The sequence below is a fragment of the Lynx rufus genome, unplaced genomic scaffold (genome assembly GCF_022079265.1).
Source record: "Lynx rufus isolate CCGP_SWC_20201006 ecotype Redwood Valley unplaced genomic scaffold, mLynRuf1.p SCAF_10, whole genome shotgun sequence".
In the NCBI taxonomy this organism is placed as follows: Eukaryota; Metazoa; Chordata; class Mammalia; order Carnivora; family Felidae; genus Lynx; species Lynx rufus.
The window spans coordinates 56,117,182-56,139,819 of record NW_025814824.1 but is presented as its reverse complement, the minus strand read 5'-3'; the positions used below and the strand labels follow the sequence as shown (position 1 = coordinate 56,139,819).

Sequence of the window (22,638 nt, the reverse complement as noted above, 5' to 3'; positions counted from 1 at the left end):
CAATCAGTAAAGTATCCAACTTCGGCTCAGGTCATGATCTCACAGTTCATAAGTTCAAGTCTTGCATCAGGTTCTCTGTTGTCAGCACCCCAGAGCCCACTTCAGATCCTCTGTCCCCCCTTTCTTCCTTCCCCTCCCCCACTCTCTCTCTCAAAAATAAACATTAAAAAAAAAAAAAGAATGTTTATTCATTCCAAGTAGGTTAATTATATAACACACACACTGAAAAAATCCTATCCATAATATACAAGCATATATGATACATAAATATAAGAAAACTCATCCACACGAAAAGTAACAAAAAAAATTCTTTTTTAATGTTTTGCTTCTATTTGAGAGAGACAGTGCGTGATCGGGGTAGGGGCAGAAACACACAGAGACAGAATGTAAAGCAGGCTCCAGGCTCTGAGCTGTCAGCACAGAGCCCAATGTGGGGCTCGAACCAATGAACCGTGAGATCATGACCTGAGCTGAATTCTGAAGCTTAACTGACTGAGGCCACCCAGGCGCCCCCTAACAAAATTTTCTTAAGTGAACAGTTCTGTTGGGGCACCTGGCTGGCTCGGTGTAATGTGTAACTCTTGACCTCAAGGGAGAGACTACTTAAAAATAAAATCGTTTGAGGGGTGCCTGGATGGCTCAGTTGTGTGAGCGCCTAACTCTTGGTTTCAGCTCAGGTCATGATCCCAGGGTCATGGGACTGAGCCCCGAGGTAGGCTCCATGTTGAGTGTGGAGGCTGCTTAGGATTCTCTCTCTCTCCCCCTGTGTCCCTCTCCCCAGCTCATGCTCTCTCTCTCTAAAAAAAAAAATTTTTTTTAAATGAAATCTTTTAGAGACACCTGGCTGGCTCAGTCGGTTGAGTGTCCAACTTCAGCTCAGGTCATGATCTCACAGTTTCTGAGTTCGAGCCCCACATCGGGCTCTGTGCTGACAGCTCATGCCTGGAGCCTGCTTCGGATGCTCTGTCTCCCTCTCTTACTGCCCCACCCCTGCTCACGTTCGCTCTGTCTCTCTCAAAAATGAATAAACGTTAAAAAAATTTTGTTTAATGAAACCTTTTTATAAATAAATAAATAAATATCTTTAATAAAAGGGCATTTAAAGAGATGGCAACAAAGCAAACAACCCTTTAACGAATATATCAAAATATGTATTTCTCATTTCTCAATACATCTTATTTTTTAAATAGATTCAATAAAAGCTCAACTACAGAGAATTAAACACTATGACTAATAATTTTCCAGCTTACACCAAATACTTTTTACTTTCAGTCTTTTTTTTATGTTTATTTATTTATTTTGAGAGAGAGCATAAGCAAGGGAGGGGAAGAGACAGAAGGAGAGACAGAATCCCAAACAGGCTCCACACCGTCAGCACAGACTCCAATGTGGGGATCAAACCCATAAACCGTGAAATCATGACCTGAGCCAAAACCAAGAGTCCCACACTTAAGCTACCTAGGCACCCCTTTCAGCATTTATTACTGAATATCTTTCTTTTTCTGAATATCTTTCTAAAATGTCTGGGCCTGTTTTCTTAAAATTTAGTTTAGAAAAAGAAAATTAAGTATATCTGTGATGACTGCGGCTGTGGCAGTTCCCTGAAGTCAGATTCTGTATCGCTTTGCATTATGCCACAGAAGAGACTGGGCTGAAAATGTAGTATATCTCAGGATAAATTCTGGGAAGACTTCATTGTGTTTTCTTTCTTTCTCAATTGCTGATATACTGGTGATCCTGTGACCTGCCTGTTTCCCTGAAACAAAGTTACAATTCCAGGGAGGAGGTGGGATGAATTCTTAATGGAGGATAGAAACTGGATTATGCTTAATTCAGGTCTTACTGTAAACTCAAATTGAGGATTAAAATTTAAGTTTTTGAAAAAGAACAGTAAAGACCAAACTTAAAATTAAGTGAAAAACACAATTCCATGACTGGGTATCACTACCTTAAAGCTGTGAAGTTGGCTTTAAAATTAGACACATGGACAGATAAATAGACACACACGTATACAGACACACATTAAAATTATATAGATATCTGCTATAGGATATGAAGTCACAATAAATGTTACTCACACCCTAACAACAACACCCAACCTACAAAATCAGCTTTTAAATGCAGAGTGTCTGGCATTCAATCCAAAACAAGACACACAAAGAAGCAAAAAATGTAACCCATCATTAAGAGAGGAACCAGTCATCAGACCCAAACTGAGTGATGGCCAATATATTGAAAGTATCAGAAAGGTGGTGAACATGTGTTAGCAAATGAGGAATTTCAATAAAAGGCAGAAATATAAAGAGACAAAACAATAATGCTAGAAATGAAAAATGCTGTATCAGAAAAGAAAATCTTTGACAGTTCATAACCAGGCTACAGTGATAATCAGAAGTCAATACTTAGCAGAGAAAACAATCAGAGAACCTGAGGTTAGGTCAAAAGAAATTAACCAAATTGAAACACAAAGGAAAAGAAAAAAGAAAAAAACGGAACAAAGCCTTAAGAAAGCTTTAGGAGTATCAAACAGCCTAATATGTGTATGATTAGAGTTTCAAAGGTAAGAGAGAAACAATGGGGCAGAAAAATTTAAAAGAGATAATGGCTTGCAAATTTTCCCAAAGTGATAAAAGACATCCACCCACAGATCCAAAAAGTTTAGCTAACTTCAAGCAGGATAAATACACAGAAAATCACACCAAGGCACATCATGGTCAGATTGTTAAAAACAAAGAGAAAATCTTGAAAGAAGGTGGGGAGCAGCAATGATTAAATAATGGCCAATTTCTCTACACTGTAAAGCATAGCTGATCAACTTTTGAAACAATTTAAATCTTTTTTTTTTTTATGTTTATTTATTTTTGAGAGAGAGAGTGCAAGCAGAGGAGGGGCAGAGAGAGAGAGAGAGAGACACAGAATCTGAAGCAGGTTCCAGGCTCTGAGCTGTCAGCACAGAGCCCGACGTGGGGCTCAAACTCACGAACCGTGAGATCATGACCTGAGCAAAGTAGGACACTTAACTGACTGAGCCACCCAGGCGCCCCAACTTTTGAAACAATTTAAAATAAAATACCTTTCTCTATACCTCAGCAAGAAAAGGATGTCAATATGCTGGCAGAAATTAAACCAAGGGCAAAATGAACCTCCCTTAAAAATTAGCTAACTAGGGGCACCTGGGTGGCTCAGTCGGTTAAGCTTCTGACCAGCTCAGGTCATGATCTCACAGTTCAGGAGTTCAAGCCCCAAATCGGGCTCACAGCCCACTTCAGATCCTCTGTCTCCCTCTCTCTCTGCCCCTCCCCAGCTTACACATGCTCTCTCTCTCTCAAAAATAAAGATTGTAAAAAAAATTTTTTTTAATTTAAAAAAAGAAAAATAAATTAGCTAAGGGCACCTAGCTGGCTTAGTCAGTTGAGCACTGTGACTCTTGATCTCTAGGTTATGAGTTTGAGCCCCATATTGGGTGCGGAAAGAGTTTAAAAATAAAATCTTTAAAAAAAAAAGTTAGCTAAGTAAATGGTCATAAATAGGATACCCTGGCATTTCAAAGGAGAGAGTTTAGTTTCATTAAGTTATATCTTATTATACAGACTTCTTTTTTTCTAAATTAGAATCTCAGGGCATTTTCCCAGATAGTAAAAGAATAATTTTTGTTTGTTGAAACATTTTTAAAAGCCCTTTAAAAGTCGTTTCTGGAAAATAATTTTTTCTTGGATGAAACAAGTGGAAAATGAGTTAAAAACTAAAGGGGATTAATATTGTAAAGCACCAGGCTCCAGGAAAGGCCTGATTTACACTGACCCAAGGGTTTGCAATTTACATATTCTAAGAACAATATTTTTTAATTTTTTTTAACGTTTATTTATTTTTGAGAGACAGAGCTCAAGAGGGGGAGGGGCAGAGGAGAGAGGAAGGCACAGAAACTGAAGCAGACTCCAGGCTCTGAGCTGTCAGTACAGAGCCCAATGTGGGGTTTGAACCCATGAACTCTGAGATCATGACCTGAGCCAAAGTCAGACGCTTAACCGACTCAGCCACCCAGGCACCCCTAATGTTTATTTATTTTTAAGAGAAAGTGTGCAAGCAGGGGAGGGGCAGAGAGAGAGAGGAAGACAGAGGATCTGAAGCAGGCTGTGTGCACTGACAGCAGAGAGCGTGATGTGGGGCTCGAACTCCCAAATTGCAAGATCATGACCTGAGCTAAAATCGGGCACTTAACCAACTGAGCCACCCAGGCACCCCTATAAGAACAATAGTTTTAAAAGTCTTTGAGAATTGTTTATATCTCTTATTCTGTTATTTAGGGATATGTAATTATTAATGACAGTGGAAGAAGTTCAACCTCCGTTGAAAAAAACAAACTTGAAGGTAAGTTAAATACCAGTCATAAGACAGCATAGCAAAAAAATCTAGTCAACTCAAATATTTGAAAAGAAAAAAAAAACTATTTAATATCCAGTCACAAGAGCAGATGCTACCTCCTGTCCACACCCCAAAATGCCCCTGGAAGAATTACACACACACATATACCCACTAACCCTAATGGGCCAGTCAGATAATACCTAACTTAGGGAGAATCAATCCACAGGCCTATAAGCTAGGCTGTGCCAATCAGATTCTCCCTTGGCCAAAAGACAGAAAAACTTCAGCTATATGATGCTAGCTGCTTAAACTGAAAGATCAAGTACCAAGCAACACCATATGGGGGGAGGGGGTGCATTTTTGGCCCTATGCACTCTATACAAGTAGGCAAGTAGGCCAAGAAAGCAAGTCTATTAACAGAAGAACAAAAATGGAGCACACCCGCAGAGAAAAGCAGTAAGGAAAGGCTATGTAGCCTTCTGAGAGATGGGAGCAGATGCCTTAGTTTCCTGGCTTTCTGATTTGTAAGGCCAAGCTGAACTTGATTTCCCACACTCAGCTACCTACAAGACTGCCTACTCCCATTTTTTTTTTTTTTGCCTATTTCCTTTAATTTCTATTCCTTAAACTATATGATATCTAAAAATAAGATTCTTTACTCTAAAAACTCAACGAAAGCAATGGAAATTCAGGTAGGAACTCAGCAGTTTAAAGCAGAAGAAGCTGAAGAGAGAAAGAGAAAATCTATTCTGAAATTTTATTCCGAATATTTTGCTTAATAAAATTTTGGTGAGGAATGCAAGGTGATGGAGGACTTTCTAAAAAACAAGTCTTTACTGATCAGGTAACTTCAAAATTAGAATCTTCTCTCTGGATTGTTTAGCTGAAACACATAATCTGGAGTCCATCTTATTTTCACTCCAGTCAAAAAGGGTTTCCTAAAGAGCCAAGATATATAACTTGTCTTTTGAAATAAGGTAAGTTAAAATTTTTCTTTTTTGCTATTTTCTCCCCTAGGTCTTTCCTCTGTCATTTGCTGTCCTCTTTTGTCTTGAAAAAAGCTATCCAGAAGCAACTTCAGATCTGCCTCTCTACTATCATCCAAATACTACGAAAGAGCCACATAATAATCCTTAAATAATACAAAATAGGTTACCTGGCAGATCTGATGCCCCACCTGCTACACAGAATGCAAATTCCAGAGTCAGAATGACTTAACTCCAAAAGGATTTAACAAAACATATACAAGTGATGCATGTAAGGATAAACACAATAGTAATTCAAAATATTAAACACTCGTATAAAATATATTAGCAAGTTAGAACCCCAGTGACTGCTCCAGCACCCTGACTCAGCTGATACTAACAAGCAACCATTTGTAGATCAGAAGAGCATACCAACACATGTTGCCATGCCATCTGGCAAACCATTCTTACAATGACATGATTTTAAAAATGGAAAATCAGCTTTAAAAACCTACTTAAATTAACGGTGTTGTCTGGATATTTCTGTTGTTTAATTCTACTATATGAAAAGAGGGTCTAATTTTAATTTCTTAGGCATCTCTATTCCTCCCAAATGCATATAATAAAGCTTACTAATGTATTCAATTTTGGAAAGTCGTATCTTAGAAAAGGATGACAGGGGCACCTGGGTGGCTCAGTCGGCTGGGTGTCCGACTTCAGCTCAGGTCTGATCTCACCATTCATGGGTTCTAGCCCCACATCAAGCTCTGTGCTAACAGCTCAGAGCCTGGAGCCCTCTTCAGATTCTGTGTCTCCCTCTCTCTCTAACCCTCCCCCACTCACATTCTGTATCTCTCTCAAAAATAAATAAACATTAAGAAAAAAAATTTTTTTTTAAATAACAAACTATTATGGAGCACCTGGGTGGCTCAGTCGGTTAAGCGTCTGACTTCAGCTCAGGTCATGATCTCGTGGTTTTTGAGTTTGAGCCCCACGTCGGGCTCTGTGCTGATGGCTCAGAACCTGGGACCTGCTTCAGATTCTGTGTCTCCCTTTCTCTCTGCCCCTCCCCTGCTCATGCTCTGTCTCTCAATCATAAATAAACGTAAAAAAAAATTTTTTTTAATGATAAACTATTAGTTTCTTTTTAATTAAAAAAAATTTTTTTTAATGTTTATTTGTTTTTGAGAGAGAGAGAGAGAGAGAGACAGAGCATGACAGCGGAGGGGCACAGAGAGAGGGAGACACAGAACTCAAAGCAGGCTCCAGACTCCGTGCTGTCAGAACAAAGCCTGACGTGGGGCGCGAACCCACGAACTGCGAGATCATGACCTGCGCAGAAGTCAGACGCCCAACTGACTGAGTCACCCAGGCACCCCCATATTTTAAAATTTTTTTTAATGTTGATTTATTTTTAAGAGACTGAGCGAGCGAGCGTGCACACAAGCAGGGAAGGGGCAGAGAGGGAGGGAGACAGAATCCAAAGCAGGCTCCAGACACAGGGCTCAAACTCAAGAGCCGTGAGATCATGATCCGAGCCCAAGTCAGATGTGTAACTGACTGAGGCACCCAGGTGTCCCAGATGATAAACGATTAGTTTCAAATGCAAAACTGTAATTACTACTACTGACATTCCTGTAATTACTGATCCGCTGTTCATGGTTTATTTGTAGTAATTACTTCCTATTATTGTGGGGCAGGAAGGATGAGGGGATGGACACTAAACCAAACCATTATTAAGTATTAACTAAAGATTTAGAATTTTTCACATTTGAGATGGCAAAGAACTATGACCACGGGATAAGAAAGGGAATGGTAACTACTTCAAAATACTGCTGAAGAACAATAAAAATAGATAGGCTCCCTATCCATCCCTGGTAATTTTAAGTACAATAACCAGCGAGACTCTAAAGTTTAACTACCTACTTAAATACTTAAATACTAAATTACCTGAAATCCATTGGAATGTATATGCTACCCTGTTGTACAACTTTTTCTCAAGCTGCCCATTTAAATAAATAAAAAGCGGCACTTACTTAAACAATGCTAAGTGATTTCAAATCCTCTAATCAAATCATAACTTAAACCATGATATCTAACAGTCCACTTACCATGAAAATCTGCACCCAACTTCTTAGAAGCCATTTAGAACCTGAAAAGCAAAGAAATATTTTTAGGCACATGATACTCTGAGGGATATAAACAAATTATAGGAATATTGAGACTATACGGGCATCTGGGTGGCTGAGGGTTAAGGATCCAATTCTTTGATTTCGGCTCAGGTCATGATCTCACAATTTTGTGACAGAGATTCGCATGGGATTCTCTCCCTCTCTCTATCCCTTCCCCACTCACGCACGTGCTCTCTCTCTCTCTCAAAATAAACAAACATGAAAAGAAAAAAGAAAAGAATATTGAGACTACAAAAAAGAAACCAGAAGACTAAAAGGTTCCAGGACTGATACAGTCCTCAAGTTTCTCAGCCCCAAAGTCTCAAAAAAGAAAGCAGAAAGGAAGAGATACTAGTTTTCTACAGAAAAGTTAACTATTTATAAAACTGCATGTTCTGAATATACTAAATATATGAGAAGAAAAGCATACTAACCTTTGACCAATTGATATGTGGACTACCAAAAGGAAAAAATTACAAAGCATATACCTTCTTGATACAAACTACAAATATGTCAGTAATAGATTAAAAAAAGCATTTTTCAGGGGCGCCTGGGTGGCGCAGTCGGTTAAGCGTCCGACTTCAGCCAGGTCACGATCTCGCGGTCTGTGAGTTCGAGCCCCGCGTCGGGCTCTGGGCTGATGGCTCAGAGCCTGGAGCCTGTTTCTGATTCTGTGTTTCCCTCTCTCTCTGCCCCTCCCCCGTTCATGCTCTGTCTCTCTCTGTCCCGAAAATGAATAAACGTTGAAAAAAAAAAAATTTAAAAAAAAAAAAGCATTTTTCAGTTATGCAAATATAGACCTTTTGCTGGCAACTAACTCTAACAGTAATTTCTTAAGCAGGGAATGAATTACATACCATCTTCTGTACAGTTTAATTAGTATAAAATTTTTCTAAATAAAAGAAAAATATCAAAACCACACATCTAGCTTAATATTACCTTTGCATTTTCAACCCCTATATAAGTAGGTATTAAGTCCTGTCTTACACAAATAATCTGAGCTCTTCAACCTAAAAGTTTATTGCCCTTGACATGATGTTTATACCTTTAACTTGCCTAAAATGTAAGCAGGAAAAAAATTAAGGTTAGCTATACGAATTTATGGTCTTTTGTCTATTAACCTGCATTACAATACACTGAAAAGCATCATACTGAAAATAATCCATTTTCACTGAAAGTAAAAAAAAAAAAAAAAAAAAACCAAGTGTATTACACCTGTCTTGTGAAAATTATTCAAAATAGAATTAAAATCTGCACAGGATTTATTATATTTGTTTACTTTGAAATTGACAAGGGGATTTTAAAATTTACATGGAAAGGCAAAGAAAATAGAATACCCAAAATGATTCTCAAAAAGAAAAAGTTGGAGAACTTATCACCTAACTTCAAAGCTTACTATTAAGCTACAGTAATTAAGATTGTGGAAATGGCATAAGGATATCATACATCCCCAAAAAAGAGTCCAGAAATACAGCCATACACATATAGCCAGTTGATTTTCAACAAAGGCACAAAAGCTTAAAGGGGAAAGGATCGTCTTCTCAACAAATGGTGCCAGACATTCATACGCAAAAAAATAAACCTTTATCCATACTTTGTATCATATATAAAAATTCAGGGAAATGGGAAGATAATGGCTCAGGGGTACAGGGTTTCTTTTTGGAGTGATGAAAATGTTCTAAGACTGATTGTGGTGGTGACTGGATTGTACACTTTTTTTTTAATAGGAGGGTTTTTGTTTTTGAGAGAGAGAGAGAGAGCAAGCACATGCAAGGGGACGAGGGGCAGAGAGAGAGGACAGGATCTGAAGCGTGCTCTGCAGAGAGCCCAATGAGTGGCTTGAACTTCCTAAACCATGAGAACATGACCTGAGCCGGAATTCAGAAGCTTAAGCAACTGAGCCATCCAGGCGCCCCCAGACTGTATACTTTAAGTGGATGAACTGTGGGGCACCTAGGTGGCTCAGTCGATCGAGCATCAGACTCTTGATTTCGGCTCAGGTCACGATCCCAGGGTTGTGGGATTGAGACCCGTATCGGGCTCTGCATTGATTATGGAGACTGCTTAAGATTCTCTCTCTTCCTGCCCCTCTCCCCTGGTCTAAAATTAAAAAAAAATTTTTTTAATTAAAAAAAAAAGCATGGTGCTCACTTCAGGAGCACATGTGCTTTAAAAAAAAAAGGGGGGGGTGACTTATACACAGTATCTGATACACCACAACCACACAGACAAATCTCAAATGCATCATGGTATATGAAAGAAGCCAGGATCAAAAGGTAACATATTATATGATTCTACTTACAATGAACTATAGGAATAAAAAAAAATAGGGCTCCTGGGTGGCTCAGTCTGTTAAGCATCTGACTTCAACTCAGGTCATGATCTCACAGTTTGTGAGTTTGAGCCCTGCATTGGGCTCTGCGCTGACAGTTCAGAGCCTGCTTCAGATCCTCTGTGTCCTTCTTTCTCTGCCCCTCCCTTGTTTGCACTCTCTCTCAAAAATAAATAAACATTAAAAATAAATAAAATAGAGACTGCTTCTTTAAAAAACAAAAAAAGGAATAAAAAATAGGCAAGACTATAGGAATAAAAAAGTAATCTAACTACCAGGGACTATACAGGATAAAATGTATTATGTAAGGGGCACCTGGCTGGCTCATTCCGTACAACATACAACTCTTGATCTTGGCCGAGGTTGCAAGTTTGAGCCCCGTGTTGGGTGTAGAGATTACTCGAAAATAAAATCTTTTTAAAAATTAATAAAATTTAGAGGTGCCTGGGTGGCTCAGTCGGTTAAACACCCAACTTCAGCTCAGGTCATGATCTCATGGTTCACAAGTTCAAGCCCTGCGTTGGGCTCTGTGCTGACAGGAGCCTGGAGACTGCTTCAGATTCTGTCTCTCTCTCTCTCTCTCTCTCTCTCTCTCTGCCCCTCCCCTGCTCACGCTCTGTCTCTCTCTCAAAAATAATTTTTTTTAAAAAAGCATTTAAAAAAACTAAAAAATAAAATTACGAGCACCTGAGTGGCTCAGTCGGTTGAGCATCCGACTTCAGCTCAGGTCATGCATGATCTCATGGTTCGTGAGTTCAAACCCCACATCAGGCTCATTGCTGTCAGCACAGAGCCCACTTTGGATCCTCTGTCCCCCTCTCTCTCTGCCCCTCTCCAGTTCATGCTCTCTCTCAAAAATAAATATTGTATAAATAAATAAAGTTTTTTAATTAAATTTTAGTAAAATTTTAAAATGTTTTAACCAAAGTGGATGCTCTAGGTGGTAGAACTTGAAATAATTCATGACATTTCTCTATGGTTTCTGAACATTCTATTGCAAACAGGTATAAAATTCATAATTTCTGGGGCACCAGGCTGGCTCGGTTGGAAGAGTGTGTGACTCTGATCCTAAGACTGCCAATTCAAGCCCCATGTTGGGTGTAGAGATTACTTTAAAAATCTTTTTTTAAAAATTTGGGAACACCTGCATGGCTCAGTCAATTAAGCATTTGACTCTTGATTTGGGCTCAGATCATGATCTCATGGCTGGTGAGTTTGAGTCCCAAGTCGGGCTCCGCATTGACAGTGCAGAGGCTGCTTGGGATTCTCCCTCCCTCCCTCTCTCTCCTTGCCCTTCACCCACTCACTCTCTCAAAATAAATAAACTAAAAAAATTTTTGTCATACCTTCTTTAAAGTTTTACTTAAAATTTTCTGTTTTTTGGGGGCACCTGGGTTGGTCAGTTGCTAAAGCATCCGACTTCAGCTCACATCATCATCAACAGTTCTTGAGTTTGAGCGCCACATTGGGCTCTCTGCTGTCAGTGCAGAGCCCAATGCCTCCCTCTCTCTCTGCCCCTGCCTCGCTTGTGTGTGCACACTCTCAAAAATAAATAGAAACATTAAAAAAAAAGTTTCGGTTTTCCAGCACAAGGTGGCGATGAAGTATTCTGGTTGATATTCTAATTAGTGAAGATTTGAAATTATAAAGTACATGGATCATCAAAAGATTTTACATACGCAGAAGACATTTCATTGGCGAACATGCTTTTACGGTCATCAAAATGTACATAAACCACAATACAGTGAGACTTCTTTAAAAAATTTTTTTAATGTTTATTTATTTTTGAGAGAGATGGAGACAGAATATGACTGGGTTAGGAGCAGAGAAGGAGACACAGAATCCAAAGCAGGCTCCAGGCTCCGAGCTGTCAGCACAGAGCTTGACGCAGGGCTTGAACTCACGAGCTACGAGATCATGACCCGAGCTGAAGTCGGATGCTCAACTGACTAAGCCACCCAGGAGCCCCAAGACTTCTAAACCCAATAAGCAAGAATGTGGGCAGCCTCAACCTTCACACACAGACATATATCAGAAATATGTTTTTTTAAGTGTCTGTAGAGAAAAGCAGTATTTAAGCATCCAACAAAGAAAGCTGTGAATATGCTCATAAACAGATACAGAAAATGAGTATTTTCATCTATATGTCCCTAATATTTATTAATATTGTGGGATATAAGCAGTTTCAAGAAGGAGCTGTTTTGAGATGTAAATGGCTTGGGAGAGGCTGCTTGGGCCTCTGATTCAAAAATAATTTTTATGGAGGGTCTGGATGGCTCAGTCGGTTAAGCATCTGACTTCGGCTCAGGTCATGTCTAGCCCCATGATGGGCTCTGTGCTGACAGCTCAGAGCCTGGAACCTGCTTCAGATTCTGTGTCTCCCTCGCTCTCTGCCCCTCCCCCACACATGCTCTTTCTCTGTCTCTAAAAAATAAATATTAAAATAAAAAAATAAAAGATAATTTTTATTGGCAGTTACATGGCCCACAGCCGCTTGCACCCACTCTATTGTACACTTTTTTTCATTTAAAAAAATTTTTTTAATGTTTATTTATTTTTGAGACAGAGAGAGACAGAGCATGAATGGGGGAGGGTCAGAGAGAGGGAGACACAGAATCTGAAGCAGGCTCCAGGCTGTGAGCTATCAGCACAGAGCCTGACGTGGGGCTCAAACTCATAGACTATGAGATCACAACCTGAGCGGAAGTCGGATGCTTAACCGACTGAGCCACCCAGGCACCTCTACTGTACACTTTCAATCAACACTTTTTCAGACTAAAGGCCAAAACCTAAAAAGTTATTAATAATAAAATAAAATAAAAAATAATTTTGCAAGGCCCCTGGGTGGCCAGTCAGTGAAACATCTGGCTCTTGACTTCAACACAGATCATCTTACAGTTCACGGATTCAATCAAGCCCCACATCAGGCTCTGCACTCACAGTGCAGAACCTATTGGGATTCTCTCCCCCCAACCCATGACCCTCCCCTGGTCATGTTTCTCAAAATAAACTTAAATATTAATAATTACTATTATTATTTTGCAAACAGGGGGTGCCTGGGTGGCTCAGTCAGCTGAGCATCCTACTCTTTTGATTTCGGCTCAGGCCATGAAAAAATGCTCAACATCACTCATTACCTGGGAAATACAAATCAAAACCACAATGAGATACCACCTCACACCTATCAGAAGGGCTAACATTAACAACTCAGGCAACAACAGATGTTGGCAAGGATGCAGAGAAACAGGATCTCTTTTGCATTGTTGGTGGGAATGCAAGCTGGTGCAGCCACTCTGGAAAACAGTATGGAGGTTCCTCGAAAAACTAAAAATAGACCTACTCTACAACTCAGCAATTGCACTACTAGGTATTTATCCAAGGGATACAGGGATGCTGTTTCAAAGGGGCACATGCACCCCAATGTTTATAGCAACACTATCAACAACAGCCAAACTATGGAAAGAGCCTAAATGTCCATCGATAGATGAATGGATAAAGATGATGTGGTGTATATATATACAATGGAGTATTACTTGGTGATCGAAAATGATGAAATCTTGCCATTTGCCACTATGTAGATGGAACTAGAGGCTGTTATGCTAAGCAAAATTAGTCAGAGAAAGACAAATATCACATGACTTCACTCATATGAGAACTTTAAGATACAAAACAAATGAACATAAGGGAAGGGAAGCAAAAATAATATAAAAACAGGGAGGGGGGGCGCCTGGGTGGCGCAGTCGGTTAAGCGTCCGACTTCAGCCAGGTCACGATCTCGCGGTCCGTGAGTTCGAGCCCCGCGTCGGGCTCTGGGCTGATGGCTCAGAGCCTGGAGCCTGTTTCCAATTCTGTGTCTCCCTCTCACTCTGACCCTCCCCCGTTCATGCTCTGTCTCTCTCTGTCCCATAAATAAATAAAAAAAAAAAAAAAAAACAGGGAGGGGAACAAAACATAAGAGACTCTTAAATACAGAGAACAAACAGAGGGTTGCTGGAGGGGTTATGGAAGGGGGGATGGGCTAAATGGGTAAGGGGCTTAAAGGAATGTACTCCTGAAATCATTGTTGTACCATGTGCTAACATGGATGTAAATTATAAAAAATAAATAAATAGAAAGGAAAAAAAAAAGGAGTCTCATGCTCTACTGACTGAGCCAGCTAGATGCCCCTAAATGGATTCTTAATAGCTTTTTTAAAGAAAAAAAAAGCCCCTAAATGGATTCTTAATAGCTTTTTTAAAGAAAAAAAAAGCTCCACCAAAACACAACCCACAAAATGGGAGGGGCTTGTATCTAGAATACATAAATAAGTCCACAACTCAATAATAAAAAGACAAATAATCCAACTAGAAAATAGGCAAAAGAGGGGCGCCTGGGTGGCGCAGTCGGTTAAGCGTCCGACTTCAGCCAGGTCACGATCTCGCGGTCCGTGAGTTCGAGCCCCGCGTCAGGCTCTGGGCTGATGGCTCAGAGCCTGGAGCCTGTTTCCGATTCTGTGTCTCCCTCTCTCTCTGACCCTCCCCCGTTCATGCTCTGTCTCTCTCTGTCCCAAAAATAAATAAACGTTGAAAAAAAAAAAATTAAAAAAAAAAAAAAAGAAAATAGGCAAAAGAATATGAATGGTCAATTATTCAAAGAAGATATACACACGAGATGATGTTCAACATCGTTATTCATTAGTCAGGGAAATGCAAATTAAAAACTCACCTTCCTATTCCCCATTTAAAAAAATTTTTTTTAATGTTTATTTTTGAGAGAGAGGGAGAGACAGAGAGAGGGTGAGCGGGCAAGGGGTAGAGACTGAGGGAGACACAGAATCCGAAGCAGCTCCAGGCTCCAAGCTGCCGGCACAAAGCCCGACGCAGGGCTCAAACCCACGAACTGCGAGATCATGACCTGAGCTGAAGTTGGACACTCAACCAACTGAGCCACCCAGGCGCCCCTCCTAGTCCCCATTTTAAAGCATGCATATTACCTTCAACAAAGCAAAATTTCTACTAAAAAACAGTAAGTGAAAATTAAAATATAGTATCCCTTATTACTAAATAAAAGGAAATAAATTATTTAAAAATTTGCCTCACTAAAGGTGATAAAATGTAGATTTTCTAGGCGTTTTCTTTAAATAGTAAAACAATTCACTGAATGCAACTCCTACATTTTCCGCAAACCTTAAGAAACAGGAAATTCATATCTGGTCATTTACATTAAAGATTTTTCTAATGTCTGATATGCAGTAAAACTTCACTGTCTCTCAAGAACCAAAAGGATTTTAATAGCTATTTGGGTCAATATTTTTTTCCTGGAATATCTGAAACAAATCAAGTGAGACAGATAATTTATTGCTATTTATATTTCCTTATAAGCTTCCCATATTTTATTTAATTATAACTATTTTTTTTTTTTTTAAAGATTTTATTTTTATTTTTGGGACAGAGAGAGACAGAGCATGAACGGGGGAGGGGCAGAGAGAGAGAGGGAGACACAGAATCGGAAACAGGCTCCAGGCTCTGAGCCATCAGCCCAGAGCCTGACGCGGGGCTCGAACTCACGGACCGCGAGATCGTGACCTGGCTGAAGTCGGACGCTTAACCGACTGCGCCACCCAGGCGCCCCAATTATAACTATTTCTTATAACATCTTCCTATAATCTAAATGTTTAATTATGGGGAAATGATTAAATAAATTATGGAAAAATTCAAAAGACAAGTGGTAATGCAATTAAGAATGTTTATTAGGGGTGCCTGGGTGGTTCAGTTGGTTAAGCATCCAACTTCAGCTCAGGTCATGATCTCATAGTTCGTAGGTTCGAGCCCCACATCGGGCTCTGTGCTGATAGCTCAGAGCCTGGAGTCTGCTTCAGATTTTGTGTCTCCCTCTCTCTCTGTCCCTCCCCAGCTCATGCTCTGTCTCTGTCTCTCAAAAATAAAGTAAAACAAAACAAATGCTTATTAAGAGCATATAATTGAAAATAAGTGTAAGTTTTAAACTGTTTTTACAAGTTGGACTGAATTACTTTAACTATGTAAAAAATGTATACAAAACAAGACTGAAAAAAATACATTTGCCCCCAATGTAAAATTATAAGTGCTCACAGGGGGAAAAAAAATCCTAAGTAATCATAAATTTCCATTAAAATAAATATAAGTGCTTATATTAAAGGAAAAGTATCAAGTAAATAAGAACAGCACACATTCTTAAATGACAAACTCTTACACTAATAAAATGTAGAACTCCCTGAAGCACCCAGGAACTTAACAGCAATGTTGTTGTTGTTTTAAGTTTATTTATTATTTGCGGGGGGGGGGGGGGACAGAGAAAGGGGGAGAGAGACAATCCCAAGCAGGCTCCACACTCTGTGCTGAGCCCAAAGTGGGTCTCGATCCCAAGGAATCCTGACATGAGCCAAAATCAATAGTTGGACACTTAAACGACTGAGCCACCCAGGCACCCCAACAGCAATGTTCTATTTTTGCCAGTTTAGTGCCACTTCAGTTCAAATGCTATGGAAAGAAAACCTGGTAACTTAAAATTTAACTCACTAATTAGATATCCGAGAACAAAAACAGATGGGGAAATAGGTAAAAGGAAGAGAACTGCATGGAGAAGAGGAGCTAGAGTGCAAGAAACAGAAGAGATGGGATAAGGAATGGAAAAAGGGAAAGGTGAGGAGTGTAGGGGTAGGAAACCAAGACAATACAAACATCCTGCCAAAGCACAGGCCCTTTCTTAAAGAAGAGAAAGCCCAAGGGCAATTACAATGATGTTCTCATTTTCTTTCTTCCCTTTCTTAGAACATTAAATTCCTATTACGTGAAATTACATTCTATAGTTTCCTAATACACAACAGCAATTTAGTATCTCAGTAAGCTATCACAGTCACACATTATACTGCAACAAGAGATGCAATCAGTAATTTCCCAAGATGCAAATTAATCCAGAAAATTCTCCAACTTACAGAAAAAGAAGCTTCTGGAAATCATCAGATTTCAAGTCTAAAAACAAAGTTAACACCTATACAACTAGCATTCACACTAATATGTATAAGACAAAAATCACACTTGTAGAAGCCATTAATATGTCAATTCTAGGCTATACTATATTCATCAGAAAAAAGCTTTATTTTTTCACAGATCTCAAGAGATATTTTGGAGCCTCAGTTCCAACAGTAAAATAGTAAATAAAGGTAGTAGATTGAATAATACGCCAACCCTAAACATACCATAAATCTATCACAGTAGAATAAATTAAGCAAAAATATTTGTTTCCATATTAAATATTTAGTACTCATGGGGCGCCTGGGTGGCTCAGTCGGTTGGGCATCCGACTTCAGCTCAGGTCATGATTACAGTCTGTGTGTCCGAGCCCCGCATCAGGCTCTGTGCTGACCACTTAGAGCCTGGAGCCTGTTCCTTAGTATGTTTCTTCCTCTCTGCCCCTCCCCACTTGTGCTCTGTCTCTCAAAAATAAATAAACGTTAAAAAAAAATTAAATATTCAGTACTCAGGATAAGTGATATCATCATTTACTATACACAGTAACTTTTAAAAGAGGTCTCTATGGCAAAACGAAAAGCGAGCAACCATGTTAATACCACCTCCCCCTTTTTAATGTCAGTGATCCATGAAACCCAAAAGTCTGGAAACCATTTTATGTAAAATAACAACCTCAAATGAGTATGGTTATTAAAAAAACAAAAAACATATCTTTGCATAATGCTTGAGACTGAGAAAGAGCTCAACAAAGGTTGGTAAAATATAACTTAGAAGAGAGTAAACCACTTGTCAAGTACTCTACCTACCAGTAAACTGGTGTACCTATACACAATAATGTAGATTTTTATTTGAATATTAATATTAGACTCTTATTCTGGGGTGCCTGGGTGGCTCAGTTGGTTAAACATCCCACTTCAGCTCAGGTCATGATCTCATGGTTAGTGGGTTTGAGCCCTGCATCGGGCTCTGTGCTGACAGCTCAGAGCCTGGAGCCTGCTTCAGATTCTGTGTCTCCCCCTCTCTCTCTGCCCCTTCCCCACTTGCACTCTGTCTCTGTCTCTTAAAGATGAATAGATGTTAAAAATAAAAAATAAAAAATAAAAAAATATTAGACTCTTATTCTGATGAAGAACATGGCCATGAACACTGAACAGAATTTTTATGAGACCCTACTTTCAGTTTCTTCAAGTCTGAGAATTAGCCAGAGACATTATTTTCAGGGTCTATCACTGTCCACAAGCTCTGTGTTTGCAAAACTAATCCCCTTACCTCAGCCTATTTGGCTTAAGATGGAAGACCAACAGTAGAGGTCAACAGTACACAGATTCATACTGAGGAGCATTTCAGTAACACCAGTAAGTTTTTCTTTTTGCATTAATTTCTACTTTCAATTCAGTGCTTGTTCAGTCAGATTTGTCCTGAGAACCACTGTTTTACAGAGAGTGAAAATGGAAAACCTAAATTTGAATCACTAACCTGCAGAAACAAGATCTAATAGGCCCTGCCATTTTAGAAAACAGGAGCATATGTTTGTGTGAATACAGAAACAAATATGGTGGTTCTATTTGGATGATGGGTTTACAACATGGGGCTCTTGGTTTTCTCTTTTGTGCTATTTGCTTTCCAGGTTTTCTATATGGAGCACATATCTCTTGATGGACATACCTTGTAACTAGGAAAAAAAACCTAGGACTCACAAACATATGGCCAACTAATCTCTGACAAAGCAGGAAAGAATATCCAATGGAATAAAGTCAGTCTCTTCAGCAAGTAGTGCTGGGAAAACTGGTCAGCGACATGCAGAAAAATGAACCTGAACCACTGTCTTACACCACACACAAAAAATAAACTCAAAATGGATGAAAGACCTAAACATAAGACAGGAAGCCATCAAAATCCTTGAGGAGAAAGCAGGCAAAAACCTCTTTGATCTTGGCTGCAGCAACTTCTTACTCAACACGTCTCCGGAGGCAAGGGAAACGAAAGCAAAAATGAACTATTGGAACCTCATCAAAATAAAAAGTTTCTGCACAGCGAAGGAAACAATCAGCAAAACTAAAAGGCAACTGACAAAATGGGAGAAGATATTCGCAAATGATATATCAGATAAAGGATTAGTATCCAAAATCTATAAAGAACTGATCAAATGCAACACCCAAGAAACAAACAATCCAGTGAAGAAATGGGCCAAAAACATGAATAGACACTTTTCCAAAGAAGACATCCAGATGGCCAAATGACACATGAAAAAATGCTCATCACCACTCATCACCCGGGAAATACAAATCAAAACCACAATGAGATACCACCTCACACCTGTCAGAAAGGCTAACATTAACAACTCAGGCAACAACATATGTTGGCGAGGATGCAGAGAAAGAGGATCTCTTTTGCACTGCTGATGGGAATGCAAACGGGTGCAGCCACTCTGCACAACAGTATGCAGGTTCCCCAAAAAATTAAAAATAGAACTACCCTACAACTCAGCAATTGCACTACTAGGTATTTATCCAAGGGATACAGGGATGCTGTTCCGAAGGGGCACATGCACCCCAATGTTTATAGCAGCACTATCAATAATAGCCAAAATATGGAAAGAGCCCAAATGTCCATCAATGGATGAATGGACAAAGAAGATGTGGTGTGTGTGTGTGTGTATATATATATAATGGAGTATTACTTGGCAATCGAAAAGGATGAAATCTTGCCATTTGCAACTACATGGATGGAACTAGAAGGTATTATGCTAAGCGAAATTAGAGAAAGACAAATATCACATGACATCACTCATATGAGGACTTTAAGAGACAAAACAGATGAACATAAGGGAAGGGAAGCAAAAATAATATAAAAACAGGGAGGGGGACAAAGCATAAGAGATTCTTAAATTTGGAGAACAAACAGAGGGTTACTGGAGGGGTGTGGGAGGGGGGATGGGCTAAATGGGTAAGGCACATTAAGGAATCTACTCCTGAAATCATTGTTGCACTATATGCTAACTTGGATGTAAATTTAAAAAATAAATTAAATATAAATACATACACACACACACACACACACACACACACACACACACACACACCTAGGAAGCAACCGAGGGAAAGAATACCCCAGATACCTATAAGGGGACTAAACAGAAACAACACAGTATGCAATCAATGAAAGACTGACCTCAAAGAGAGGAAATACAATAAAAAAAAGAATAAATCGGTAGTTTCTAAGACCAGTAAGAATACCACATAAATGGTCACGGACGTATAACAGGTGTTTCAGTTTATTGATAATAAAGGATGTAATCCATGATGAAGAGCTAACTTACGAAATGCTCCAAATAACACTGCATCATCACTCATAAAACAAAAACTACAGGGGGGCACCTAGGTGGCTCAGTTGGTTAAGCATCCAATTCTTGATCCTGGCTCAGGTCATGATCTCGTGGCTCATGAGACTGAGCCCCACCTCTGGCTCTTCACTGACAGTGCAAAACCTGCTTAGGACTCTCTCTCTCTCATTCTCTGCCCCTCCCCAACTCATGAGCACAGGCTGTCTCTCAAAATAAATAAATAAACATTTTAAAAAAACAAGAAACACAAAACTACACAACAGAAGAACTAGGTAGAAATACATAATTAATAAGATAGATATAACTTATATCAAAAGCACCCTGAAAGCAGAATATACCTACAGTACCCACAGAACACTTTACAAAAACCTAAGTAAATATTAAGCCACAAAGAAAATTCTAATAAATATCCAAAATCAGAAATAGCACAACTGGGGCACGTGGGTGGCTCAGCCGGTTGAGCGTCCGACTTTGGCTCAGGTCATAATCTCACAGTTCATGAGTCTGACCTCTGCATCGGGCTCTCTGCTGTCAGAAAAGAGCCTGCTTCAGATCCTCTGTCCCCTCCTCTCTCTGCACCACCCCCACTTGCTCTCTCTCAAAATTAAATAAACATTAAAAAAAAAATAGGGTGCCAGGGTGGCTCAGTTGGTTAAGCATCTGACTCTTACTTTCATCTCAGGTCATGATCTTGCATTTTATGAGTTCGAGCCCCGCATCAAGTTCCACACTGACAGTACAGAGCCTGCTTAGGAGTCTTTCTCTCTCTCTGTCCCTCCCCTGCTCATGCTCTCTTTCTCAAAAACAATAAACAAAAAAAAATTTTTAATGAAATAGCACAGCCAACAGTCAAAACACAAAAAGATTAGAAATTAATTACATCAGAACACAAAAAAAATCCTACTACCTAAAGCTAAACTGTCTCTTGATCAAAGAGGAAACCAAAAATAAAACTGCAGAAAACAATGACAATGAAAATACTGCATTTAAGAACCTACAACATGCAGCTAAAGCAGTAATCGGGAAAATTCACTGCCCACTCAAGTACTAAGAAGAAAATTCACAGCATAATGACTTAGGATATAAAAAACCACCTGAGGAAAACACAAGAATGGAAACAGGGACATAAGCCCAAAACAATCCATTAAAAATCAGAAAAATGACCAACTAACAAATTAACCCAAGAGCTGTAATTTGGAAAATAAACCATTCAACTAACTTAATTTTAAAAGGAAGGGGTGGGGGGGCACACCCGGGTGGCTCAGGTCATGACCTCACTGCTTGTTGAGTTTGAGCCCCGAATTGAACTGTGTTGACAGCTCAGAGCCCGGAGCCTGCTTCAGATTCTATCTCTGTCTCTCTGCCCCTCCCCTGCCCGTGCGCTCGCTCGCTCTCTCTCGCTCTCTCAAATATAAAATATAAAACAAAAAAACAAAACAAATATATATATATGTGTAAATAAAAGAAGAGAGAGGGGTGCCTGGGTGACTCAGTTAAGCGTCGGACTATGGCTCAGGTCATGATCTCACAGTTCATGGGCTCAAGCCCCGCGTTGTGCTCTGTGCTGACAGCTCGGAGCCTGAAGCCTGCTTCAGATTCTGTCTCCCTCTCTCTCTGCCCCTCCCCTTCTCGCACTCTGTGAGTCTCTCTCTCTCAAAAAGTAAAATAAAAGAACATTTTTTTAAAAAAGGAGAGAAATAGTGTACACAACAGAGGAAATTAAAATAATCTGAAGACACTGCTTTGTTCATCTCTTTGCAAATACAAGTGACAACCTGGATAAAATGATCTTCTAGGAAAGTACTATTTATCAATACTAACTACACACGAGGCAGAAATCTTAACCAGACCACTAACCACAGGGAAAACAGAAAAAGCTGTCAAAGAGGTCTTGCAATCCAAAAGAAACCTAACTGCAATGACACTTTAATGGTTTCAAAACACAGGAAAAGACGTTTCTAATTTTTTTTTGCAAAGCAAGCATAATATTGATGCTATCAAAGAAAAAACTACAAAAAAAAAATCTCACGTATGCATGGAGATAAAAAATCCTCAAAATAAAAATGCAAACCAAATTTAGTAATAGATTATAGGAATACATCACATCCAAGTGGGACTTAGCCCACACATTCAGGATACTTCAATACTAGGAATCTGTTGATATACTTCACCATTCATTAATAGATCTAAGAAGAAAAATCATATAGTCATCTCCTTAACATGAGATTGAAAACAACAACAAAAACAGAGGGCACCTGGGTGGCTCAGTGGTTAAGCATCTGACTTTGGCTCAGGTCATGATCTCACAGTTTGTGTTTTTGAGCCCTACACAGGGCTCTGCCTGACAATGCCAAGCTTGTTTTGGATCCTGTCTCCCTCCCTCCCTCCCTCCCTCTCTCTCAAAAATAAACATTAAAAAAAAAAAAAAAAAAAACAGGGGCATCTGGGTGGCTCAATTGGTTAAGTGTCTGTCCAT

General features: G+C 39.4%; 1 protein-coding gene across 1 annotated transcript in view; it reads right to left on the bottom strand.

The window, feature by feature from the left end:
- Positions 1 to 22,638, bottom strand: part of UBAP1 (ubiquitin associated protein 1) — a 61,731-nt gene that overhangs the window by 20,032 nt on the left and 19,061 nt on the right. The window contains exon 2 of the mRNA XM_047065595.1: positions 7,439 to 7,479. Within this exon, the coding sequence (XP_046921551.1) occupies positions 7,439 to 7,472 (34 nt within the window). The 5' untranslated portion in view covers positions 7,473 to 7,479. The remainder of the gene's footprint in view (positions 1 to 7,438; positions 7,480 to 22,638) is intronic.